The sequence below is a fragment of the Littorina saxatilis genome, linkage group LG1 (genome assembly GCF_037325665.1).
Source record: "Littorina saxatilis isolate snail1 linkage group LG1, US_GU_Lsax_2.0, whole genome shotgun sequence".
In the NCBI taxonomy this organism is placed as follows: Eukaryota; Metazoa; Mollusca; class Gastropoda; order Littorinimorpha; family Littorinidae; genus Littorina; species Littorina saxatilis.
This window is the reverse complement of record NC_090245.1, coordinates 90,178,107-90,194,619: the sequence shown is the minus strand read 5'-3', so window position 1 is coordinate 90,194,619 and position 16,513 is coordinate 90,178,107. Positions and strand designations below refer to the sequence as shown.

General features: G+C 43.2%; 1 protein-coding gene across 8 annotated transcripts in view; it reads right to left on the bottom strand.

Moving 5' to 3' along the window:
* Positions 1-134: 134 nt before the first annotated feature.
* Positions 135-16,513, bottom strand: part of LOC138983662 (uncharacterized) — a 55,650-nt gene continuing 39,271 nt past the window's right edge. For all 8 annotated transcript variants that reach the window (XM_070356973.1, XM_070356945.1, XM_070357001.1 and 5 more), the window contains 11 exons: positions 16,490-16,513; positions 14,777-14,948; positions 13,904-14,014; positions 12,844-13,059; positions 11,808-12,024; positions 11,093-11,310; positions 10,017-10,110; positions 4,841-4,969; positions 4,187-4,303; positions 2,750-2,923; positions 135-2,132 (listed from right to left, as the gene is read on the bottom strand). The exon at positions 16,490-16,513 is cut by the window's right edge and continues 114 nt beyond it. In XM_070356973.1, coding sequence (XP_070213074.1) covers positions 2,020-2,132; positions 2,750-2,923; positions 4,187-4,303; positions 4,841-4,969; positions 10,017-10,110; positions 11,093-11,310; positions 11,808-12,024; positions 12,844-13,059; positions 13,904-14,014; positions 14,777-14,948; positions 16,490-16,513 — 1,585 coding nt within the window. In that variant the 3' untranslated portion in view covers positions 135-2,019. The remainder of the gene's footprint in view (positions 2,133-2,749; positions 2,924-4,186; positions 4,304-4,840; positions 4,970-10,016; positions 10,111-11,092; positions 11,311-11,807; positions 12,025-12,843; positions 13,060-13,903; positions 14,015-14,776; positions 14,949-16,489) is intronic.

The window sequence follows — 16,513 nt, the reverse complement described above, 5'->3', positions numbered from 1 at the left end:
ACACACACACACACAGAGGCACACACACACACACACACAGGTACGCACACACACACACACACACACACACACACACACACACACACACACACACACACACACACACACACACACAAAGACTCTTTTTGTGAGACTAAATGACGTACCAGTTTATTAACAGCCATCGAAACGATGTTACATGCTCACCAAAATAAATCCATGTCAATGTTTAAGATCTTTACTTATCCTCAAAGATAAATTAGAAAACAGAGAAATCAAACAAACACGGTCTGTAATATGCGACTGCAGACTGAAAATGTTTCTTGTCCCAAACTTCAGCCGAAATATTAGTTAAACGTCGACAGTAGTTTATGATTGGTCAATCAGTAATTTCTGTAGGCCTGTATCAATCTGATGATGAGCAAAATATGCACGAAAGAGAGAGAGAGAGAGAGAGAGAGAGAGAGAGAGAGAGAGAGAGAGAGAGAGAGAGAGAGAGAGAGAGAGAGAGAGAGAGAGAGAGAGAGAAGACAAGACAAGACAAAATCTTTATTATCGAGGGTAATAGATAAGCAAGAATATTGCTTTTTTACAAAGAGAGAGAGAGAGAGAGAGAGAGAGAGAGAGAGAGAGAGAGAGAGAGAGAGAGAGAGAGAGAGAGAGAGAGAGAGAGAGAGAGAGGGAGAGAATTGGATTATTAACGAACCGGCTCTTCTGTCGTTTGAAGCCTTACTAATAATATTAGACATATATTAAGGCACATATAGCCGAGAGAGAGAGAGAGAGAGAGAGAGAGAGAGAGAGAGAGAGAGAGAGAGAGAGAGAGAGAGAGAGAGAGAGAGAGAGAGAGAGAGAGAGAGAGAGAGAGAGAGAGAGAGAGAGAGAGATAGTGTTCATGTATTAATTACAAATGTACCACAGGTCTATTGCAGAAAATCCTATAGAATCTAGAAGAGCAAATGCTCAATCGACTCCCCTTTGCGGGTGGTAGAATACGGCCTCCAATGAAAGGCACTGTTGTATGGCATTGTTTTTGTCATAGAAAAGACATTGACATTTTAATGAAGATCAACCAAATTTTTATAATAAAAGGGGTTAATGTAAGGTTATTCTTCTTCTGCGTTCGTGGGCTGAAACTCCCACGTACACTCGTGTTTTTTGCACGAGTGGAATTTTACGTGTATGACCGTTTTTTTCCCCCGCCATTTAGGCAGCCATACGCCGTTTTCGGAGGAAGCATGCTGGGTATTTTCGTGTTTCTATAACCCACCGAACTCTGACATGGATTACAGGATCTTTTTCGTGCGCACTTGGTCTTGTGCTTGCGTGTACACACGGGGGTGTTCGGACACCGAGGAGAGTCTGCACACAAAGTTGACTCTGAGAAATAAATCTCTCGCCGAACGTGGGGACGAACTCACGCTGACAGCGGCCAACTGGATACAAATCCAGCGCGCTACCGACTGAGCTACATCCCCGCCCCTGAATGTAAGGTTATAGTTGTGCAGAGTTTGACGGGCACATCTGCAATCACTAATTACAAGAAATCAAACTGTTAAGTCGGAGAAATATGCACCGGTTTTCTTTTTTTCATTTTCAACTGCTATATGGCACCGATGTGACCTTGACAGACAACAGAAGCCAATCACACTTCCACAATGTGCGAGGGCCATCAGAGGCTATACCCTAGCCCAAGTTTCTAAACTTTAAATAGAATCGTGAACCAACAAGATTTTCTTTTATTACTGGGGGGTTAGAAAAAACAACAACAACGCATGTCGTACATTTTTTCACTGATTATCCTTATCATTTAAAAAAAAAAAATGCAGGAAAGACAAATAGTGACTTGCACAATTGAACAACCATGTAACGTTACAATTTGCAAGACAAAGTATGGTGAAGCCATGCAAGACCCATTACCTTATATGTCACCGGCCTTTCTTTTTCGTTTTCAAGAAACTGCCTGTTACACCGTGTTTCATGACAAAGTGAACAAACACATTTGTTGCAACAAAATGGATTGTACACAGTCTGAAATCACTACGATGAACTACTATTGCAACAGATCGCCACGGCTGACACTTTCGCTTCGCCGTCCGGTAGGTCGTTTCCAACGAACGCTCGGCAATGGGACACTCCGCTACTTTGGTCAGCTAAAAAAAAGAGAAGAAAACATTAAAATAACAGGAAAAGCTAGCCTTGACAGAAACATAGTCTCGGATTTTGATCTCATTAGAACGCATATTACAATAATAATACAATGACAAGAAAAGCTAGCCTTGACTCAAATTTCTCAAAAGTTTTGAGAATGAACGTCGCTTGTTCATTTCAATGCTTGTTATTCTGTCAGGTGCCAGGAGAAAGGTTCCGTATAACTCTCGCTTACTCCATTACACATGTCGTATGTATATAGAGCGCTTTCTTCTCTTTGGTTATTTGATAAAGAAAATATTAAGTTTAAGGCTTAAACATGAACATAGGTTGATTTGCATCGAGGCTGGGATTCTAAAATTAAAACTGATGAGAAATGTCAAGAGACATAGAAGTCAAGCCTATTAGTTTCCACAGATTTAATGGTTGCCAAGCACATCATTGTGGGGCGTTTTTATCCACTAGCATGCATCCGCCCACACACAATGTATTTTCATTCATCCTTCAATATTTACACCTCAAGCAAAACTAGAATATTATGATCCATGAAATAAATAAAAGGCATATACGGAGAGGGTTTTCACAGATTCTTCGCGCTTTGAACGGTATCGTTACTCACTGTCTATGTGAGCGCCTGCCAATCCTCCCTCTTCACCCATCACGTTGCATCCGGTCATGACGTCACCAAGTGGGCACGTGACATTGATAACCCCTCTGATTGGCTGTTGAGAGGATGCTACTTGACGACATTGCAGACCAGGTTTGCTGCAGCAGGCGGCGTAACTCACAGCACCTAGAAAATGGATACAGCATAGTTACAGTAAGTGTAACAAATACGAAACGATATGCAAGAGAGAGGGAAACAGCTTAGACTTCCCTCAACATTCAACACGACAATCCGATTATTGTCATTTAGTGCAAACAAAAACGAACACGACGCTCACTCTAAGATATTGATTCCAAACAATATTTCCTAAACAATACGCAACAGAAAAAGGAAACAACTTTAAAATCCCACACTTTGATACGATGACAGTACATGCAGTGAACGAACACCAATAATACACTCACCCCAGGATAATGACCCAAAATCACACACACACACACACACACACACACACGCACACACACACACACACACACACACACACACACACACACACACACGCACACACACACACACACACACAAATACACACACATACACACACATATACACACACACACACCTCAGCACAGCACAACCTATCACTAAACCACAAAAGATTACTTTACTAAGAACTAGAACACAGCATAGTATGCTTTTAGAGGCTGCCATATTCGTAGCGTTCATTAATTAATTCATATGTGCCAATAATAAAGAAACCAAAAAGCAATGTACTCACGTTAAAATGACGAACACGGAACGAATAACAGCGACGTTTCGACCTAAGGGTCTTCTTCAGGCACAAAAACACAAAAGTACACACACAAAAAGAAGAAGAAAGACGATAGAACAGATAAAGAGGAGAATAACTGACAAAACAACTGCACTGCAAGATAAAGAGGACCCTTAGGTCGAAACGTCGCTGTTATTCATTCCGTGTTCGTCATTTTAACGTGAGTACATTGCATTTTGGTTTCTTTATTGTTCCCTCTCACGTGCAGTCGCCATTGTTTAATTACTTGTGCCAATAATGTTATAAAACTGTACCTAAGGGGATATAATAACGATTGGCTGTAGCTTTCGAACACAGAAAAAATTATTTCAGTATTGCAAAGTGGTGTTGATAGTGTCGAATGTAAACAGAACAGTCTCAAACGCCATCTTTGGTTTACGAAACGTCACGAAGTGACGTCAACGGTCTAAAAATAGCCCAAGTCCTGGAGAACTGTTGCTAAACAATGCAATAAAGAATTAATTATTTCTCGTAATTGGTAAGGACTTCAAACCTAAAACTTTGCAGGAAGCTTAATTTATACATCCCCGCAACGATGGGAAAAGCCCTGGAAGTATATTAAATTTTAAGCAAATGAAAAGTTTGAGAAATTTAAGTCAAAGCTGTCCTGAAATTACCAGACTTGAGAGCTGGATCCTCAGACAAAGGGGGACCACTCTGCGCTAAGCATGATGTCATATCCTGGTTAGGAAACGCGCCTTCCAGGACCGAATATTGGTTGAAAATCGAGCAGCCTGAAAAGTCGAAATACAAATAATATTAAATCAACACATTTCCAAGATGGTTGGTTATTGGGTGTTATTTTTTTATAATCTCAAAGAACTGATTTTTTTTTTACTGAAGTAATATTATTTTAACACTACTAAAGAAAACAAATGAAGACAAGCAACAAATTTATGGGCGCTATAATGTTCTTTGTGACAAGTTTAAGTCGAAACTGACTAACTTTTAGAAGAAAGAAACAGCAATCTCAGAAGAAGGTAATATTGTTACTTTATCGTGAGGCTAAGTTCTGAGATTTCCAGAAATCTATTTTTGAAAACCCTCTAAATCTTTCTACTCCGATGGTAAATCTTGCAAAACGTTTGATCTTGCTTTATGAGAGAATCATTCACGTCGTTTGCGCAGCTGATTGGAAATTTAAAGAAAAGAACACACTGCTGCGTTAGAGGAGCATCAAATACTCAAGCGCCTTGACTTGACTGAATTTGAGTTGACTTGACTTGACAATTTTAGTTCAGCTTCGGAGCACAGTAGTGGTCATATCTCACCTAAGGGCATATGACCTGGAGGGCAAGTGGACTCCGCCATTGCGCCATCCATAGGGCTGGACGGACCTGCTTGACGGTAGTCACATTTCAGTTCTGAGGCCCGGCAACACCGCGCTGATGCCCTCACACCTAGTAAACACACATTATTGTATTTAACAAACTCCCGAAGACGGAGTGTGGCTGCGTTCACGGCGAGGCAAATTACCTGTCACACATAAACGTAAAATTTCACTGGAAAAATGTGCAGTGTGTAGACTCGCTCCCAAGGGTACGACAGACATAACCTGCTCGAAGCACAACCATACTAATACACTCGAACTCGTAGTTCATTTTGACTGCCTGTTTATTCGTACTGTCTCACTCCGGTAGGTGGCATTGGCGAGTACACATGTAAGGGAGATAATTCCCCAATCACATCACTAACGTGTCGTCTGCTATGCTACATTCCCTTTCTTTCTTCAAACATTTGAACAGTTAATAAACTCAAAATTTAAACCTTGTCCACTTGACCACGAACTGTAAATACATTTGTTTAAACATTTAAACTGTTGCATAATAGCCATACTGAACATGACTGTCAAACTTCAAACATATCAACATTTTGTTCAACCTTAACAAGAGCATTTCCAAACATTTGCATGATGCAAAATTACATGTTTCCCACAATGTAATCCTTCAACTTCTCAGGTGGTTTTCTGATTCTGGTGGACTGTCTGAGCGGTTGTGGACAAACTGTTTGGTCATGTGTCTGCGTGTTTGTCTGTGTGTTTGTCTGCGTGTCCGGAACGTTCGCGTTGTCTGTATGTTCGTTTGTCTGTTTGCTGTGAACATATTTCTTTGTGTGTGTGACGTTCCTCTTGTACTGAACACCGGCTGGTGATTCGACAAGAAGTTGAGAACCAGTTTTGTCTACCACCTTGTATGGTTCCGGATCAAAAGTGGTTGACAACTTGTCCTGTCTTTTCTGCTGAAGCAACACGTCATCACCTACATCTATCTTTGTTTCTGTTGCACGGCGCTTATCATCGGCATACTGTTTCCCTATTTCTTTCCGGATTTTGTCGCGGTCACGGATGTTTTCATCAAGTTCGGCCTTGACGATGGAATCAATGTCTGGAAGTTTTGTCCGAAGTTTTCGCTTGAAAAGCAGTTCTGCTGGACTAACTCCAGTAGTCTGATGTGGTGTGGTTCTGTATGACAACAGAAATGTGTTCAGTTCTTTTTTCCAGTCTTTGCCTTCGGAGTGTGCTATTTTGATCGCTTTCATCAATGTTCGGTTTTGGCGTTCTACCTCACCATTGGCCTGTGGCCACAATGGCGTTGTGTGCCTGTGCATAATTCCGTGTGTAGTCATGAATTCTTTGAATTCGGCGGAAATGAACTGGGGACCATTGTCCGATTTCAGGGAAAATGGTAGCCCATGTGTTGTGAACATTGTTTCCAGACACTCCACAATTTTTTCTGCTTTTGTATTTCTCAGGACTGCGGTCTCGAAATACCGGCTATAGTAGTCTACTACTACTAGAATCGACTCTCCACTTGGCAACGGACCAAGCAAGTCAACTGCCAAGTCTTCCCATGGACCATCTGGGAATGTGGTTCGAACCATCGGTTCCGGCTTTGACGGCATTCCGACAATTTGACATTCGTGACAAGAACGTACACATTTTTCAACATCTTTGTCGAGACCGGGCCACCACACTTTGGTTCGAATTCTTTCTTTTGTTTTCACCACCCCTTGGTGTCCTTCGTGTGCTATTTCAACAACGCGTTCTTTCAGTGCTTTCGGAATCACAATGCGTGTGCCACGTAGAACAAGTTTCCCAAGGCTGGTCAACTCATCTTTCAGCGCTTTGTATGCTACGTTCGGGCATTTTTCCCAGTTTCCTGATTTGATACACTCTCTCACTGCAGACAACTCTTCATCTACAGCTGAAGCCTCTTCAATTTCATGTGCTGTCATTGCCCTCGGTACGGCCTTCTTTGCAGCGAAGTACACATACTCTTCCGCAACGTTTCGACCACAAACACGTTCAGTGTCTTGGTTCACGAGTCGCGACAACGAATCGGCAATGTTCTGTGAGCCCGGCTTGTATTCCACCGTGAATTGGTAGCTCTGCAACCGAAGCACCCATCGCTCGATACGCGCCGACGGTTTCGAACGTTTGGAATAGATGAACTGCAGTGGGCGGTGGTCGGTTTCAAGTGTGAACTCAATACCGTACACATACTGGTGAAATCGCTCGCACGCCCATACAAGAGCTAATGCTTCTTTCTCAGTTTGTGAGTAACGTCGTTCGACATCCGACAAGCTACGGCTAGCATAGTAGATCACTCTTTTCTCACCGTTCTGAACTTGTGTGAGAACTGCGCCTAGTCCGACTGGACTCGCGTCTGCAACAATACGCGTCTCGGCTTTCGGATCGAAGTACGCGACGTTTTCAGCTTTCGACAAATCATCCTTCAAAGTTTGAAATGCCTTTTCTTGTTCTGTTTTCCACTGAAATGGTGCGTTCTTTCTAGTCAATTTTCTCAGTGGTTCGGCTTTGGTAGCCAAATTTTCTATGAAGCGAGCGTTGAAGTTCACTAACCCCAAGAAGCTTCTGACTTCCGACGCTACAGTCGGCTGTTTTGCGTTTTTCACGGCTTCTACTTTTGCGGATGTTGGCCCTATCCCTTTCTCCGAGAGTAGGAACCCCATGAACTGAAGTTCGGACATCCGATAGACACATTTGTCTGGATTGAGTGTGAGGCCATTCTCTTGTAGTGTGCGAAGTACCTTGTCGAGTCTCCGGTCATGTTCCTCGACTGTTTCTGCATGTATAATGATGTCATCTGTCATGTTCCGTGCACCCGGACAATCGCGAATCACGTCTTGGATAGTATGTTGGTAGATTTCTGGCGCTGACGTCACTCCGAACATCAAACGCTTGTACCGAAATAATCCGATGTGTGTTGCGAATGATGTGACGGGACGCGACTCTTCAGACAACTCGAGCTGATGAAACCCCCACTTCAAATCAAGCTTTGTGAAAACTTTGCTTCCGTTCATTTCGATCAGTGTTTCTTCGATAGTCGGTATTGGAAAACGTTCACGCTCAACTGCTTCATTGGCCTGTCTCATGTCTACGCATAGCCTAATGTCATCACTGTTGGGTTTAGGAACCACTACGATCGGGCTAGCAAACGAAGTCGGACCTTCTGCGCGCTCGATAATGTCGAGTTCCTCTAGCTCCGCGATTTTCTTTTCAACCTTTTCCCGGAGGCTGAATGGAATCCGGCGAGCTGCCTGAACAGCTGGTTTTACATTGTGGTTCACATGCAGTGTAATCTTTTGATTCTTCAGTTTACCTAACCCTTTGTACAACTCTGGGTACCTCTGTTCTGGTTTGTCTGACAGTGACACAGATCTGACAGTTTCAGGTTCTCTTGGCAATCCCACTCTCAAAACACCCAGTTTTTCTGATGTTTCTTTTCCCAAAAGAGGGACTTTGCCTTTCTCTTCAATGACAACAAATTCAGCTGTGTGAATTTCTGAAACCCCAGGAACAACAATTTCTGCCTGAAATGTTCCTGCTACTGTCAGAGGTGTGTCCTGCCCATAAGCATACAGCTTTCTTGGTTTGTCAACTTTCTTGCATGTAAACTTCATTTTCTTTTTCTTCAACTGTTCCCAGTTTTGCCTATCAACAATGTTGCAGCTTGCCCCAGAATCTATCATCATTGACATATTGACACCCCCCACAACAACATCAATTGTGGAATTGTAGAATTTGTCAACAACAAATGCATGCTCATCATCATCATCACTCTCACGCACATTGTTCAGATGCTTTGATTTTGATTTGCACACAGAAGCGAAATGGTTCATTTTTTTGCATTTTGTGCATTCTTTGCCTTTTGCGGGACATGCCGCGTCTTTTGCAAAATGTCCTGTTTTTCCACACCGAAAACATTTCAGTCCATGTTTGTCTGACTCTGTTTTAGTCTTTCTGTCAGTGCGGTCAAACGGTTTCCTGGGTCGTGGTCTCGAAACAGCACTAACAAGTTCAGTTTCTTTTTCACTTGGTCTGCCATCCATCTGCTTCACCTGTGAAACTGCCGCCTCATGAGCTTGTGCTTTTTCAAGTAACTGTCCCAATGTCAAAGCTCTCTTCGCCAGAAGTTTCGCTTGCAGTGTTCTGTCTGGACATCTGTCGATGACTTGATCTCTGATGCTCGCATCGCGTGCAGCACCGAAGTTGCAGTTCTCAGCTTTCTGCCTCAGACGTGTAACGAACTGCGCCGTCGTCTCACCTGCCTTCTGCGTCATCTGCCTGAACTGGTGGCGTTCAAAAGTCTCATTCTGCAGGGGCTTGAAGTATGTATCCAGGGCAGTAATTGCCTCATCGTAGCTTGCTCCCCCATCCAGTGTATCAAAAATGTTTTGAACTTCCACTCCAGCACAGTGGAGCAACAGTGGACGTTTCTGGTTATTCCCCACATCTCCTCTTGCAGCAATGTACAACTCGAAACTTTTCTTCCATCTCGTCCATCTCGAAGACACGCTAGATGGGTCACCAGTTGGATCGAATTTGTCAACACAGAAAATGTTCGCTGCCATCTTTCTGAATACGTCACAGTATACACACAGTTTTCAATGACGTCACGATTTCACTCGATCGACCGGCCAAGAAAATGACGAAAAACTTGTTTAAATCTAAGTTACTTCATAGATCCTCGTCGCCAGATTGTAGACTCGCTCCCAAGGGTACGACAGACATAACCTGCTCGAAGCACAACCATACTAATACACTCGAACTCGTAGTTCATTTTGACTGCCTGTTTATTCGTACTGTCTCACTCCGGTAGGTGGCATTGGCGAGTACACATGTAAGGGAGATAATTCCCCAATCACATCACTAACGTGTCGTCTGCTATGCTACACAGTGTACATGAGAGTTATAGCCAACGAACAAAGAAGACTGATGAAGAATATCTGCCGAACTGAGAGCGATAAACACTCAAATTACATTTGGTGGTCTAGGCAGTAAAACTAGAGGGACTTTGAAATTGGGTGATAGTCTGTAACATATGTGCTACAACGAATCGAGAGCTATTAAAGGCATAGTATGAAGATAATAAATTATCATCTACTGAAACTGGAAGGAAAGACGTAAAGGGAAGTAACTGTCACCTTCGGGGGAGCCGGTACCCTTGATAGCTGTACACGTCACCACGCCGTCCTCCACCGTGATTCTCTCCCCTCTTCTGGTGCCAGAACTGTGTCCCTGTCAACACAAAAGAGCGTGTGACCCAAGCCCGCATTACAAAGCTTTCACTCTCCACCTCTCCCATCCGCACCCACCAACCCACCGACTCCCAAACCACAACGAACAACCGTGACCTTTCCCTCTAGATCTGACGAAAAATAGTGTATGCAATCAGTTGTACCCAGCGTTTGTGTACAAGCTGTACCACAAAAATAATCCAACAGACAAACGACACACAAGCAAGCCACCAGCAAACTCATAACAAAACCAAAGGGAGAGAGGGGGAGAGAGAGACCGACAGAGTATGGGGGAGAGAGAGAGAGAGAGAGAGAGAGAGAGAGAGAGAGAGAGAGAGAGAGAGAGAGAGAGAGAGAGAGAGAGAGAGAGAGAGAGAGAGAGAGACGAAGCAAAAAAGAAGAACAAAGAAGAAGACAGAAAATTCCGAAGAACAAAATTCAGAAAAAAAACAGACAAGTCGAAGAGAACGAAAGTGGATGCAGAGAAAGACAGACTAGGGAGTGAGTGTGAGAGAGAGAGAGAGAGAGAGAGAGAGAGAGAGAGAGAGAGAGAGAGAGAGAGAGTGAGTGAGAGAGAGAGAGAGAGAGAGAGAGAGAGATGTTGTGTGGATAAGTGTGAGAAATAGAGAGAGAGAGAGGAGAGAGAGAAAGAGAGAGAGAGAGAGGAGAGAGAGAGAGGGTAAATGTAAATAAAAAAAAAATTAAAAACAATTGTCCATGATCTGTTTACTGTCCATTGAGTGTGAAGCTGAGAGAAAGAGTGAGACTGAAGGAAAACAATAATAACTTAATAAGAATTAAAAATATTAAAAAAATAAAAAAAATAAAAACTTCCGATATAAAAAAAAAATTAAAAAAAACGCACGCACATGTGTGATTAACAATGTCTGATCTCCTATTAAAAAATAGAAAAGAAAAAAAAAAAAAAAAAAAAAAAAAAAAAAACCCAAAGCAAACAGAACCCTAGCCCTAGGCGCACTCACCGCGTGAAAACTGCTGCAGCTTGTCATTATCTCCCCTGCTTCGCACGTGACCGACACTTCCGCTCCGTTAAAAGACCCGGACGTTGGTGACATGCGATCTGAGCAGGTGAATTCAGCAGACTGGCTAAGCGACGAATTCACCGTGCCCACCGACTTCTGGTCACGGTGACTGATGCATTGTGGGACGTAGTCGTGTTTGTCTTGTACAGCAATTGGCACTGTGAGAAAAAACGAGTCATGTATCTCAGTTAAATATTTCAAAAGCCTACAAGTTTGGCTCTGATTTCGCAAAACAACATAGCCTACGTGTGATGCGGATTTACCGAAAACAACCTGTCTGTGGCGAACTGCAACTGTATTTTGAACTAGACGTTCCACAAACAACCCTACTTTATGAGTCCCAGTCTGTGGCTCTGCTTTTCTTTTGGTTCAGTGATCGCAGAAAGGTCAAAACGTGAACATTATGTCTTACACGTTACTAACCTCTTTTCACTTGCAACACCTATACAAAAATCGAACTTGTGAAATGCTGCGGTTTCTGCTCTTTCTGATTATCTCGTCTTTGCGTTTGCTTGTTTGGTACCGCTGTACAACATATTTTTGTTGTCTTTAGGTCGTTTTTCCATCTTCTACGCCATTTTCGCTTCTTTCTCATCACCACCGATGATACAAATTCATATCACTGAAAGATCTGTGATACAGTATGCCCACTTACCATTACTGTCAGTTACACGAATATCCACAACCGTGGTCTCTTTCCCAAGGGTGAAAGTTTCCCGCTGCACCGGTATGCCACGTTTCCTGATGATCACTTCATAGTCGCCTCGGAAACCTCGCACAGAAGGAGGAATTGGATCGCGCAGGTTAAAGGTCTTTCGTGTCGTCCATTCCTTCTGTGTCAGACACACGAACCGCTGTCCCTGCTCTGCGAACTGATCGGGGGAAAATCAATTATCGTGCCCCCTTTAAAGACCTCTTTAGGCCAACAAAAAAAGTCTGTTTACGGTATCCCGACCGACCCTATTTTTTCGCGCGACCCTAGACTTTTTTTTTGGTATTTGGGGAAAAAAAAAGTTTTTTAAAATAACTTGAAAATATGGTTTTTGGGAAAAAAAAAAAAATCCCGACCTACCGACCCTATTTTTTTGGCCTATGTTACCGTAAACAGACTTTTTTTCCCTTAAATCTCAGCCATAAAATGAAGGTAAAGTTACAGAGGTTATGGACAGAACATCTTAAAAAGTAATAGGTCCTAAAAAGGGGGAGTCGTTAATTGAGGGGGGTGGGGGGGGGGAGGGGGGGTCTTTAGAGGGGGTTCCACTGTTACACAGAATGAGAGACGCTTATAGGACACGCAACAACGAGCGAGAGTTTTGGAGAACACATTTTAGCATAACAGTAAGTAAATGAGGCTCCAGTGCCAGTGACAGGTCCAGTACCAAAAGGGAAGTTGGTGCTCTCAATATAGACAACAGAAAGTGAGACACATGCTGAGCCAGTCTTCCGACATCTTAGACATTGAGATACACTGAACTGAGTTTGCTCGTTCATTTTGTGCTTCTTAACCTTAGTATCATATGTAGCAAAAGACTTGTCGCGGAAAGCTCTCACCACATGTTGCCTTTATTTGGGATTGTTAGTTTCCATTATTATTTGATAAAATTTAGCATGTTATTGAATAAGAAGTACGATTTAAACAGACAACTACAGGAGAGTCAAATACACATTTTTTGGGGGGCACAGTGTTGTACCTTCATGTCTTTTCCGTAGACGAGATACTTGTCTTGATACGTCTGCCAATCTTTCCAAAATCCCCACAGGATGACGCCACTGAGGCCCGGATGTGCAAAGTAGGCTCGCATAGCGTCTTCGAACCAATCAGCGCGCACCACGTCATCTCTCCATCCTATGTCAAACTCGGTGAGAAAGATTTCCAGACCGGTCTCTGCCAGTCGGTCCAGGCGTCTCTGGTAGTGAAGAAAGTGGTAACATGTCAACAACAGCGTCTTGAGTCAACTGCCTCTGTCAACAGCCAGCTATTAACAGAAACTACATGTGTAGCCTAGTTTTATGTCCGGCCTTGAACAGGAAAATAAGGTTTACGAAATGAATCGAATTTTAAAGTCATTATTTTTGTTTTTCACAAGGTTTTTACTTTAGTTTTAATGCACAGCCACGGTTCTCTCTGTGTGCAAAGTTTAGTACTCTCAAACAAATTTCTTGATTTTGGGACACTACGGTCTGAAATATTACATTGTCAGTTTGCAATTTGAATGGAATTTACGGACTGTGTTTAGTAACTAGTAAAACGATGTGTAAATAGATCATTTCTCTAATTCGCTCATCTGCGCTGTATCGGGATAAGCATTTATTCGACCCTCGGTTAACTTACAGTTATCTCTGTATCTGTCTGTATATCTGCTCTCCCTTCCCCTCTCTGCATGAAAACTTGCTTGACGCAATGATATGTAATTATACCATGACAGAGTGAAGTTGATCTTTTTGTTAGGATCATACCTCGTATTGGGTTCCAAAGCAACCTTGGATTCTCTCTCTCTCTCTCTCTCTCTCTCTCTCTCTCTCTCTCTCTCTCTCTCTCTCTCTCTCTCTCTCTCTCTCTCTCTCTCTTTGTCTCTTTGTCTCTTTGTCTCTTTGTCTCTTTGTCTGTCTGTCTGTCTGTCTGTCTGTCTCTCTCATTCGTTGTCTGCCTGTCTCATTCGTTGTCTGTCTGTCTCTGTCACTGTCACTGTCTCTCTCTCTCTCTGTCTCTCTATGTCTGTCTGTCTCTCTCTCTCTCGCTCTCCAACGTACCCATATCATGGTGGAGGTAGGCTTGATGAACTCCTTGACGTGACCTTGAACCCCAAGTCCCTGGATGCCCGTGTTGGCCTTGATGAAGCGTACACCCATGTCATGGAAGTCCTGTAAATACAGTTGCACCAAACCTACACAACTCTTGAACCATCAATCAATCAATCAATCAATCAATCATTCAATCAATCAATCAAACAATGATCAACCAACCCAGTAACCAACCAGCCAAGCAATCAATCAATCAATCAATCAATCAATGATCAACCAACCAAGTAACCAACCAAGCAACCTAGCAACGCTATATATCTTGAAGATATTCCGGCACTTACCCACTGACTCCCTGTCTTCCCTCGCTTACATACTTACCCACTCACTCACTCACTCATTGGCTTACTGTCCCTTTCCTGACCTCGCCCCGAAGTTGATGGCCATGAAGTCTGCAAGGTAGAGCTTGATCTTGGTGTCGAAGGGGCGCGCTATATCTATTGATTCCCCCCTCACCCACCCCTCCCCTCAGTGTTGGTCCCGGAATTGACGGCTGTGAAGTCGTTGAGGTAGAGTTTGACCTAGGGATCCAGGGGCCGCGCTATATTGAAGATGTTCTCTCCCTCGCTCCCTCCCTCCCTCCCTCCCTCCCTCTCCCTCCTTCCCTCCTTCCCCCCTTCCCTACACACCCCCCCCCCCCCTGAGCTCCTCACCTCAGTGTTGGCCCCGGGGTTGACGGCCGTGAAGTCGGTGTGGTAGAGTTTGACCTTGGGATCCAGGGGCCGCGCTATCTTGAAGATGTTCCCTCCCTCCCTCCCTCCTTCCCTCCCTCCCTCCCTCCCTCCCTCCCACCCGCTCCTTCCCTCCCTCCCCCCTCCCCCTTACTTCAGTGTTAGCCCCGGAGTTGACGGCTGTGAAGTCGTTGAGGTAGAGTTTGACTTTGGGATCCAGGGGCCGCGCCATCTTGAAGATGTTCTCAGACACGTGCGGGTCTTTCATGGTCTCCTCGTACCAGTGGCCGTGCAGGAACTCATTCTGAACGTCCCAATGCTCTACCCTAAAACAGCGAAGAGTGATAATACTCGATGGCAGACGAAGATCGCCGTGTCCTAGTGTATTCAACGGATTAATGTTACCTCAAGGTATGTCAGTATTATTCAATGGAGAAAATCGATTGTATCTCCAAATACAAAATCACATTGTCTTAAAGAAACTGCTGAACTACATTCTAGGGGAAAAACAACAACAACAACAATTAACAACAAAAACACCAGCAAGAAAATAGAAAGTAAATAAACCAGCCAACCTTTCAACCATGCACCCATAAGCCAGCCAGAAAAAAATGCAATCTAACAATTATCTCACAAAGAATTGTTCTGATGTAAAACACTGCAGGCACTTAATGGAATTAGTCACATCACACTGCAAAAAGAAAACTAGACATTTTCAAAATCTGCTACGACAATGAGAATGTTCTCGTCTCAAATATTTTGAAAACTGAAAGCAGCTAGCGTTCTCCTCTGAACTAACCTGTAAATTGGTATCAAGTAAGAATGACAGTGTTAGGGACGCTCTGAATCTCAATTCTTGGTTGCTTCATGATCCCTACTCGAACAGCACCAAACACGCTGGAGAGCCACATACTTTCAAAGTTGAACAACCTTATTGCAGGGACGTAGCAGACCCACAACATTTGCTACGGCGAGGGGGAAAAAAAAAGCCGATTTGCTTCCCAGGTCCATTGATAGTCGTAATGTGGATGTGTTTGTGAACTCACTGTTTCTTCTCACGTCTGCTTTTGTTCTAGTTATTACCCCTGACTGATTGTGTTCTAGTTATTACCCCTGACTGATTTTGTTCTAGTTATTACCCCTGACTGATTGTGTTCTAGTTATTACCCCTGACTGATTGTGTTCTAGTTATTACCCCTGACTGATTGTGTTCTAGTTATTACCCCTGACTGATTGTGTTCTAGTTATTACCCCTGACTGATTGTGTTCTAGTTATTACCCCTGACTGATTGTGTTCTAGTTATTACCCCTGACTGATTTTGTTCTAGTTATTACCCCTGACTGATTTTGTTCTAGTTATTACCCCTGACTGATTGTGTTCTAGTTATTACCCCTGACTGATTGTGTTCTAGTTATTACCCCTGACTGATTGTGTTCTAGTTATTACCCCTGACTGATTGTGTTCTAGTTATTACCCCTGACTGATTGTGTTCTAGTTATTACCCCTGACTGATTGTGTTCTAGTTATTACCCCTGACTGATTTTGTTCTAGTTATTACCCCTGACTGATTTATGAGGATGTGATCATCATCGGATTTCTTTAAAAATGTTGTTAAAAAAGTCTAAAATTTGCTACGGCGATCGCCGTACCCGCCGTACCGCGTCCTACGTCCCTGTATTGAGAGACGTGATATTAAGAGAATACTTCAGATTTTGTTTGAGAGACACTAGAAAGTCAGAGATTTGAGAGACAATCTGACTTTGAGGGAACAGTAGACTGGCACGACACGAGGCCGCTTTCATTTTTGTTTGACACACCCTTTTGCATGTAGGGAAAAAAGGTGGATAAGCCAGTAAGTTGACTTACTTCCCTCTGGTCAGATTGACCATG